At 36.1% G+C, this 11,391-nt stretch overlaps 1 protein-coding gene across 1 annotated transcript; it reads right to left on the minus strand.

The window, feature by feature from the left end:
- Positions 1-1,312: 1,312 nt before the first annotated feature.
- Positions 1,313-3,279, minus strand: LOC115998066 (AAA-ATPase At5g57480-like). The gene is made up of 2 exons (XM_031237530.1): positions 2,282-3,279; positions 1,313-2,174 (listed from the first exon to the last, which is right to left on the minus strand). The coding sequence occupies exons 1-2, from the start codon at positions 3,193-3,195 to the stop codon at positions 1,553-1,555; spliced, it is 1,536 nt and encodes a 511-aa protein (XP_031093390.1). The 5' UTR covers positions 3,196-3,279; the 3' UTR covers positions 1,313-1,552.
- Positions 3,280-11,391: the final 8,112 nt, after the last annotated feature.

An 11,391-nucleotide genomic window follows, 5' to 3' on the forward strand; every position in this document is an offset into this window, starting at 1 on the left:
AAATATAGTTATGAATTTTAGATTAATTTCACAATGTAAACATTTTTAAAACAAACTTTTGATTAATTCAAAAACGACATAGATATGTTTCTGAAAATAAGTAACACTACATATGTTTTCAGAGTTTTCATGCATCATAAGTATTATCATACTATGTTTTAGTTTAACATTTCTCAAGTCTAATGATGCTATGAATGTTGACCAAATTAAATTACAAACATATTAGACCCAAAAAAAAAATGGAACACTAATAAGCACAATGTTTATATATATATATATATATACATATATATATATATATATATATATATTTGTAATTTAGGTTGGTTCATAATATATGCAATCGAGTGTAAGAGGCCAATGGAGGAGGACAAGCTAGCTTGAACTAACACATCGTCCAACACAGCACATGCATGCTTGCAAATAATTACATTATATTGAAGAATAATTGTACCATTCAATTCCCAAATATATGGATGAAACAGTAGGTTTGAAGATAAAAGAAAATAGTGGGGTTGAGAAAACATTTTTATCTCTAATTAATGATAATACTATATTATTGTAATTAACAATGTTGTTAACACAAGTTACACAATAATATTAAGATTTTTATTAGTCTATGACTGCATTATTAGGGCGCAAATATGAGACCTCTAGTTAAGATGGAAGATACTCACGTCATCTCATATTCTGACATCATTGATTTATTGCATACACATTAATTATATTCTTGAGTAGGTTCACAAATGGTAGTTGGTAATTTTTGACCGAGCACAACCTTTTTTTTTTTTTTTTAAATATATACACATCATTGGAAAAACAACTTATATGAAATGTGACAAGACTACATGACTTATTACATCCACACATAGTAAGTGCGTTAACCCCTCAAGCAGCATCTATCTTAGAAGGGTGAAGTCCCAAACGATTCTCGCCAAAGTAGGACGTACATTATCCAATTTGTACATTGATTAAGTTCTCTATGAATATCTTGATCAGAACAAACTCAATTAGTCAAAATTCTTAATACCATGCAACATGACTTGGGGAGAGGTAGGAGGAATTAATGTTTGGGTGATATATTAGTTTTCTTACTCAAATTATATATTACTAATCCTAATTATAAATATTTAAACATACAATATGTGATATTAAATTATTAATTAGATCGCCATCAGAATTTGTCTGATCGATCTGACGCTAATTGTTTTTTTTTTTTTTTTTCATTCCCAAAATTAAATAATGCCGTTAATGCGCCTAGCTAGCCACACTTTTCAGTCCTATCCACAGTTAATTAATTTCATAATTCTGATTGATTAATAATAGTCATATGTTTTCTCCATACAAAATTTCAAACATGATCATTAACATTAACATTCTGCTTTGCTTGTCTTTAATTTCCTTAGCTTCTTCAATTCATGTTCCCCTCCCACTACCACTAGCTATTAGCTACCCCTTCCTCAACAGTAATAGCCATTAACAGACATTTGATATTGGATCGGAGTTGAAATTAAGTAGCAGAGTAGGTTTAAATGTTATTTGAAAATAAGGACTAATTTGAATGCAACTTTTCATCAACGTTTTCTTCTTCTTCTTCTGGAAATTTACCGTTTCGTTTTGGGCTCTCCAATGCCCTCTTCTCCTGCTCTTCGTCTTCTTCTTCAAACACATTATCTCCGGCACCGGAGTTCCTTTCCCCGCCTTTCTTTCCCGTATTCCTCTCCGCCCTCATCCTTGAAACCTCCACCAGTTCCCAAAGTGCCCTCCCCTTGTTCCTCCGGTTTCTGATCAACACCTCGCTTACATCCGCCGGCGTCATCTCCGCCGCGTCTATCACCTTCGCCAGCTGGCGGAGCGCCTCTTCCTCGTCCTTTTCCTGCTCTGCTGCCTCGAACCCTAGGTAATTCTTGAGGAGTATTTTGAGAGCTGGGAAGTTGCAGTAGCTCATGTGGATGTGCATGTCCATTCTCCCGCTCCTTAGCAATGCGGGGTCCAGTTTCTCCACGTGGTTGGTCGTGAACACGAAGATCCTCTCGCTCCCGCAGCACGACCATAATCCGTCCGTGAAATTGAGTAAACCGGACAACGTTATCCTGTTCCCGCCGTCCTCGCCTCCCTGGGCGCCCGCCGAACTGTACTCCCTCGTACTGCACCCTCCGCCGTTCATCTTCTCCCTGCTTAGCCGAGGACAATATTGAGAAAATAGTTATGAACATATACTGTATTGTAACAGGTTAATAGTACTCAGAAAAAAATAATTAAGCTCATCGATCGCGCCCACCTGTTAGTGAGGTTGACGGAGCAATCAATGTCCTCGATGACGATGATAGATTTGGAGCTAGTTTTCATGAGGAGCTTCCTGAGCTCAGAATTGGTGTGCACTTCAGTCAACTCCATATCGTAGATATCGTACCCCAAGAAATTAGCCATGGCGGCGATCATGCTGGACTTCCCAGTCCCGGGAGGGCCGTACAGAAGATAGCCCCTCTTCCAAGCTCTCCCGGTCCGCTGGTAAAAAGCTTCCCCGTTTGCGAAATCTTTAAGGTCCGCTTTGATCTCCTCCTTCTTAACAGGGTCCATGGCCAGCGTATCAAAAGTACTAGGGTGCTTAAACGGGACGGACTCCCAGGGGTGGCCGCGCGAGTCGAGAGAGCCGCCACGGGAGTTAGTAAAGAGGAGACGGTCACGGCTAAGCCTCCGAATCTCGTTCGCCTTTTCCATGATGTGCTCCAAGTACGGCCCTAGCACGGTGGCTTTGTCCCTCTTCCTGGCGCAGAGGAGAAACCCTCGCTTCTCCTCCGGGAGTGGCCGCCACGTGAAGCTCTGCGAGTGGCGCGGCGTGACGATGTGCTCCCACACCAGCTTCACGCCCGCAAACGTGTCACACAGGGAGTCGTTGTTCGACAGGCCGAACGTAATCGCCGTGGAGTTTATCCCGCGCGTGAGGCTGAGCCGATTCCCCGACAGCGAGGCCGAGGTACTAAGATACAGCTGGACAGCGTTGTACAGCTCGTTGGTGTTCACGCCGTCAATCTCAGTTATGTCGTAGTAGCAGTACGATGAGAAACAGTTGCAGAGGCGATGGAGCAATTTCACGGAGGCGCATCGGATCTCCGGCGGGAAAAGTATTTGCAGAAAGCTCTGGCAGAAAGCCCACACCCCCATAATAGACGCCAACCTCGTCCAAAACTCCATTAGACAATTTCTCTATAGGAAACTGGCGTTCTTTGGGGTTCTAAAGCGACGAGGTTGAATGGATTTTTATAGGGGCTAGGGGAGATTGATGGTTTATCTTATATTCCCAATCAAATAATTTCATTTTAGACGTACATATATAATAATGATTATGCTTTGAACAAATAATATCTCTGTACATACATGCAGATCAATACACAAATAATATGACCATTTTCATACATACATAAATAAGATAACCTAAATATAATGTTTATATATTGTTGCATGTGGTAACGCACCAACCAAAATGTCACATGCATCATAATCTAACTTGAGATTGAGTTTGACACTTGTAGGAATTGAACTGTCAACAAAGTTCAAAATTACAAAAAGATGTTCCCATCTTTACTAAAAATATAAACTAATAGATGGACTTTTATACTCATTATACCCTTCATATATGTGCACATATTATTTTTTTAGTAGACTCCTGGCAACATGTACCTTTAACATTGTATGAAGCTGATACCTAATTAAAAGGTTGTATTATAATATGTCTCATCAAATGTCTAACCCGATACACACACACACATATATATATAGTTGACTTCGTAACCACAAAGTAAAGTTTGATTATTGCATGAGAGTCATATATTGGTCTTCTTGGTTTGAGTTCGCCAGCTATAAACAGCGCGCCTATACTGGTTTAATTTAGCTCATTGTGATTTATTGTTGGTTGTGAGAACAAAATAGTGTTCACGTCTGGAACCAGTACTTTTAAGTACGGGATACAGATGCACATTTATATTTCATATGCTTAACACTTGTAGCTTAAAAGAATTATTATAAAAATATAATCTTTAAATATAGTAATAATATTTTTGGAATAAAGGGGAGGGAGGAGGTTTGAAAAGGTGACAACTTTTGATTTGAGATGGAGAAGGGAGTTAGCTTGGCTGGCAGTGAGGAGGAGAGAGTGGGTGTTTATATATAAAATAATAATATAATATAGTATATGCATGTGATGTAACATCATATTATAATTAATTCAACTAGTATTTAAGGAAACATAGAATGTGTTGTCTTTAATTTTTGACTTCATTATAACTTAATGGTCAAGTAGTACGTACGTGTCAAATGACTTCCTCAGAATAACACAACAATAATGCACATAACACATAAAGGGCAAACACTACACAGCAAACTAGGACAAAAGGGCTAAAAAACAAAAAGAGTTTTTGATGGCTGAGATGATTTTGAAATAAATTTTTATTTTATTATTATTGGATGCAGGATAGAGCCTAAGAAATGTGGGATCCGGTAGGGCTCTGATCTGCAAATCAATAATAGATAGTATTGGTAGATGAGGGTTAGTAACGGTACGTTTGGGTGTATGGCAAAAATTAGTGTAGAGTTGTTGGAATTGTAAGAAAATATTTAATGTTATGAAATATACGGTGCACAAATCCAGAGGCATGTGGATCGTCAGGGCTGCCAATTTCGGATATGTCGCAAATTATTTGCACCCCCTTCTTCTGCTCAGGGGTTCTAACAACATATTTGATGATATTAAAAGATGTAGGGAGTTTGAAGCCTATGTTATATGGAAAAATTAATTTGATCAGTATTTTATTTTTTAATTAGATTAGTTCGGTGTGAATACAGATCAGTACAGTCTGAGTATAGTACGAATTTAAAAGTGTTTTCTACAATTAGGATTTGTTTAGAACAATTTGTGGTCTAACTAAAAAAAAAGATGTTAACGTTAAAATGGGTATAATATTATTATTATATTTTATTATTTATTTTTAATAGGTGTATATAAAATTAGAATGATAAGAGAATCATATTTTAGTAAAAATGTGAAATAATCGCATTCTTTAATTGGGTTATTAATTACATTAATTAATTAGATGAAAAAATGTATTAATAATTTTGTAATTATTATACACTTCAAAGATGTATTGAACAAAGCTTGAGAGTATATTTCTGTTGTTATTTTATATGAAACATTGTTCTTATATATATGATCATTTACACACTTGTTTTATGTTATTGCTTTACTTTATTCTTCAAAAACAATAGGAATATAGATCAACATAAATATTTCCAAACTTGCTTAATTAAGTCTTCTTCTTCTTCAAAAGGTTGAATTCCTAACTCCAAGGGCCCTCTACGTCCTGACCCGACAAAGCATCTGGGAGGATGTAAAGGCAAATTATACCATGCACCACGGTGCACATAGCAATGTGCACCACGTACCTAAACGACGTCGTTTTGAGCATTGTAAATTAATCGTCCGTTTTTTTGGAAATCATGTTTCCCGTTTCGCCCGATCTCTGTATTTATGTTAATATTCTGTGTATTTCAGGCAATCATTATGTGTATTCTAGGCAACCGTTCTGTGTATTCTAGACAACCGTTATGTGTATTCATGTTAGTAACACATGTTGTGATGTGTTTGTGCATTCGAATGTTTAGGAGGATGAGTTCTGTGTATTTTGTGTCAATATTCTGTGTATTCATGTTATTAACACAGGTTGTGATGTGTTTGTGCATTCGAATGTTAGGAGGATGAGTTCTGTGTATTTTGTGTCAATATTCTGTGTATTCTGGGCAAACATTCTGTGTATTCTAGGCAAACGTTCTGTGTATTCTATATAATGATTGTGTGTATTATAGATAATGAATTCCCTGTGTGTATTATAGATAATGAATTCCCTGGAGTAATTCGCGTCCACTAACATCTGTGTATTTTGTGTCAATATTCTGTGTATTATAGGCAAAGTTTTTGTGTATTCTAGGCAAATGTTCTGTGTATTATAGATAATGAATTCTTTGGAGTCATTCGCGTCCGCGTCCGCGTCCACTAACACCAAAACGACGTCGTTTTACGTACGTGGTGCACATTGCTATGTGCACCGTGGTGCAGGGTATAACGATTGGGATGTAAAGGGCCACTGGTGAGAAGCGCCCGCTACGTCCCGACCCGACAAAGCATCTGAGAGGATGTAAAGGGCCACTGGTGAGAAGCCTCCTCACTGGTGAGACTCGATCATTGGTCTCTTCTCCCAAACTTCACTCATGTGATCAGTTGAGCTGTCCATGTAGGCTGCTTAATTATTAAGTCCTAACTCTCGTTTGAGGTCACAGTAGAAAAACAAAAGGCAATTAACATTAATATAAAGTTAAGTAATTATAAATATCTCGAACACTAAATTTCCACATGAAATGATTGTACTCGTTCAATTATAACTACCAAGGCCTACTAGGATAGCCACTACCTAATATAATTTATCCTTTCAATCATTTCCCTTTTTGGGGATTTGAAGTATATATCATTTCTCTCAGTTCAACCTATCATGCCTGAGTTATGCTACATGTACTCTCAAATTCCTACTTCCTCACTTTACTCTCTGATGTAGCAAATACGGATTGGATGTTTTCATTATGTGGGTCCCAGAATAGTTGTCTACCTCAAAAGTTTGTGAGAGGAAGTACATGTTGGGAGTATGAAATGGGAGTGCATGTAGTATTTTCCATACTGCATAGCAGCATCTTACTTTCTTCCTATTCAATCCCCACTGACAGGGTAAATTGAGTAAATACCTGATCATAACCAATCCCAAGTAAGCAAGCAGACGCATGAAAGTCAAGCGGTCATCAGCACATTGAAAAGGAGAATTACTCCAACGGCTTTCACCATTATCACCTAGCACATTATGAGTCTGTTACACTCAGTAGAAAAGTCGTCGAATATAGTACAAAATGGTAGACCCTATTGTAATAATAATAATAATAATAATAATAATAATAATAATAAGGGGGGATGCAAAACATTCTGTACTAAAATTATAGTGAGATAAACAATTCATTTTTCTAAACATATTTCGATAGTATTATTATCGTCGTTGGTGTTTTTATTGAGAGCATGAGATCAACTCTCAAGCAAGCTGAGACACGTCTTTATCTCTCATATACGAGCTCGAAGCGATGACGCGATCTAGATCAAGTGGTTCCCATGGCCAGACCATCAACGACAATGGTAATATTAACATGGACGCCCGACAAACAAACTCATGTGACCTCCGTGACCAGCTCAAAAACAATCATGGTGGAGGACAACAAAAGCTCAGTGCACAGGTACCGCCTATGGATCCCCAAGCGATGGCCCGAGTCATGCAGCAGGCAACGACAGCTCTAACCCAAATGGTGGCAGGGATTCAAGGTCAATTGCCCCAAACATCCGCGCAGGAGGATGAAGTGATGCGAGAGAGGACCCAACATCTATGCCGCAGTGCAACCCGTGCTACGCTCAAAACTTATAAATATATAGTAAATTGAGTTAATCTAGTTTGAGATACAATATCAAATTTTACATTTTTATGTCCAAGGAATTCAATATAAATCAAAACCTCAATATTCACGGTGAAAATTTAACCTTATCTTGTCGTTGCGGCTGTACAATTCTTCATTTCTTCCCCCAACAATCAAACATGGCGCCCCTGACAAGGCCGGCGTCCGCTCTGTACAGGTATATATGTGCAACGACATACACTCACTCCTCTTTATTTGTACAGCAACTGCAGTAAGATTTCTTGTCCTGATTTGCATGCACGGGTTTGGGAGGTTATGATGAAGTGTCCCCGGATATTAATGCATCCATCAAATTTGCTGGGAGGACACATTTGAGAACCAATCATTGTATCAGAATTCACCATGTAAATGCTATATATAATACGATATAATTTGCATATGAAACTCACATATTTATAAAATCAATACTTTAAATTCATAATAAAAATTTATTATTTTTTTAACAAAATACATCTTCAAAATTCAAATTATATCATAATCGCGATTACATATCAAATACATAATTACATATCTTACACTTAATTATGAATCTTTATCTTTAAGTATATTTACCTACTGTTTATGAATTTAAAACAATGTTAGAATTACTTGATATAATATATTAATAGTTAACATTGTAAAGGTGAATGTTTACCGGATGGAAGAAAATAAACAAAAATGAAAATAATACATTAATTTTTTTTTAAAAAAATATTATTTTGGACCAGGATCCACAATATAAAATGGACATTAGTTCATGATATAATTTAAGTTTCGAAACTAGATAGGCTTTAAAAACAATCATTATTCTACGGATCATGATTTATATAACTATGTAGACCACAAATAAAAGATACTCCGTACATTTTTAATATACTAAAGACACATTATCTGTGTACTGAAAGTATATTATTTGAATAATAAATGTCATTATTTTCTATACTATCAAATAATTTATATTAAGTACACAGATAATATATTTAAAATATACATTTTTTCATAGTCCATACACCATGATCCACGAACAAATTTGCCCTTTAAAAATGGGCAGGCCAAGTAAGCTCAATTCAATAACAGGCCACATTACATTATGGGCTAGTTTTTATTTGTCTTTCATGTTGGGGGCTTTGTTCCAATCCTTTCTATTTGTTTTTGGCAAATTATTATGTGGATTCAGGTCCATTTTGAGTCCAAAATACACAATTTTTATATTGAATGTCACAATTTATATACTGAATGTTTATAATTTAAATTGTAAACACTCAATATGTAAATGGATACAAGTCCACCTTGCAATGTAGATTCGGGTTCATGGTATAACTATTGTTGAGGGGGCAATTTATATCATGGACCAAGGACCATATAACATTATGGACCATGGATCGAAACGATGAGCTATAAAATTTTATAACACAAGACACAAAAATCACAATACAAGAAACATACACATGTTATATATTTATTTATTTTTCAAATCTGATTTAGGTACGTCATTTGTATTAATAGACAAAATTTCACAATATAAGACACAAAAATTCATAACATAATACACAATTACTAATTTGTTTCAGGTACATAATTCATACTCTTAAAATACAAAATTTCATAACACATGATACAAAACTCACAACATACGACACATACACATGCACCAAGGTATAAAGATTGGTGTTGAGGTGTGGGAAGTAATTATTATATTGGAAATACATGTTCATGTTTAATATATTATAAATACATTATTTATTGAATTGTAGATTTATAATGCATTAAAAATAACCTTAGTTTTAACAGTAATCCACAGTATAATTTGCGAGTGATGAGGGGAAGCACTTTGGGATAAGTTTGAATAAGACAATTTTATGTGGTAAATGATACCACTTTTGACTTTGTAAATCGGCCGTGACAATTATAGCCATCACATCCTTTTTAACTTTTGTCTATCTCATTGGACTAAATACTTACATTTTCCCCAAAAGTGATCCACTCGCTAGCTGTTATCCCTTGCGGCACGCCCTTCGGTGCCTGTTATTTTCATTCCTACCCTACACTACTCGCTCCACCACTATACTCCATCTTACAACTTTACCATTAAAAGCTTCAAATAATTTACTTTTTAAAATTTTTTTCCCAACATTTTATATTTTTTTATATATATAAAGTCTCAATAGTTCTTCTGTATCAACATTCAAAAATTATATATCTTACTATAATTTTTTTTAAAAAAAAAGATTTTTTTTTGTCTGACCTTGGTTAAGAATGAATGAGTCCCTTCCACTCCACCACACCCTTTAAGTTAATAAAAAAAAAAAAAAAAGAGACATGATAATAACATGTAAAAAAACTTTTAATTTCTTGAATTAATTACTTGTTATGTCACTGATACAATATAAGTATTTTTAGATCTTCGCGGCTAAGGCTCACTTTGATTCTTCACCCTGGTAGAAGGAAAGGAAAGAATGAATACTTATTTTGTCCCTCCAAAAAGTAAAGATTTCACCCAAAAAGAAAAAGTTAATGTGCCTTAGAATAGGTCAAATTAGTACATCCATGCACCCATAAAATGTTACATCACGAGTACACAGAAACTAGCTAGTTGCAGTATATTATGAGGTGGCGCTACCATAACTAATGTATATTTTTATAGATAAAAATTTAATGCGAATATTGTAAATATTACGACACAACAACTTATATTTAATGATAAAAAAATATATATGACACCAATCAAAACAACGTAGTATGTATTTTGCTTATTGTCAGGGGAAAGTCAAGGAACATATCCCAGTGCACCGACGATCACGGTTCCGTTCATCACGCCCGCCTCAGCTTTAAGCTAAAGCAAATTAAATGCGAAAATGGGGAACTGCATTTCCAGAGGGTTTGGCGTGAGTGATAACGTGGAGAAAACGGAGGAGATGAGCAACACAATGATGGGCAGAGGTTTAGAGCTTCCCGATGATTATAGCACTTACGGCGTTACAGCCAGGGGATATCGCAATCGCTGCAGGGAGCCGTGCGATTATTATAAGAACAACAACAACAACAAGGTGGAAGCTGCGGAGGTTTTTCCGAGGTACAACAACGGCGGAGTTTGGAAGGTGAATCTGGTGATCAGTTCGGAGCAACTGTCGCAGATACTGTCGGAGGAGGCTCGCACCGAGGCGTTGATAGAAAGCGTGAGGACGGCGGCAAAGTGTGCCGCCTCCGATCCGGCGCTTCTTCCGTTGCCGTCGCCGCCGATTCCCATCACTGGAGTACGTTTCTCTAGGCATCATAAACTTAACGGAATACCTTAATTAGCACCAACTAGCGCTCCTACGTAGTATTCATTTAGCGATCCAAATCGTAGTACTAATGTTTGGTTATCCTGTTATACTGTGGTTATCATCAGTTTGCATACTACTAGATTGAATTTATGTTCGTTATTGAGTTTACAGTTCATGCATGTTCATTTATCAATTAATTATATTATATGATTGCTAACTATATATACTGTAAATGTTTGTATTGAATTACCTTTTAATTGATTGCATGTCAATTCAAATGTGTTCATGATATATTAATTATATTTGTCCGATCCGATCCGAATTTATTATTAATTTTTTTGAAAATTAAAGCATGAGTATATTATTGTAAAAGAATTGGAACAAAGTCAGAAAAGACAGAGTCTCATCAATACAAAATGCTAGCCTGAGTATAGATTGCTATTGCTAAAGAGTGAGCAATGTTATTAGACCAACGAGCTATAAAACTAATCACGTACGTGTTGCATGCTAATGGAAGAGTAGCTTCCCAAAGAGCTTTATTCCTTGCTACCCAAATATTGTATAGAATAGCCGACAACAACTCCACCTCACC

Source organism: Ipomoea triloba, chromosome 12 (assembly GCF_003576645.1).
Source record: "Ipomoea triloba cultivar NCNSP0323 chromosome 12, ASM357664v1".
Classification (NCBI taxonomy): Eukaryota; Viridiplantae; Streptophyta; class Magnoliopsida; order Solanales; family Convolvulaceae; genus Ipomoea; species Ipomoea triloba.

What these genes read in the sequence shown, in the direction of transcription:
- LOC115998066 (XM_031237530.1), bottom strand. Translation starts at nt 3,195, where the DNA reads ATGGAGTTTTGGACGAGGTTGGCGTCTATTATGGGGGTGTGGGCTTTC. An exon ending in TCCGTCAACCTCACTAACAG is followed by an intron (nt 2,175 to 2,281) that starts GTGGGCGCGATC and finishes TCGGCTAAGCAG; the next exon opens with GGAGAAGATGAACGGCGGAG.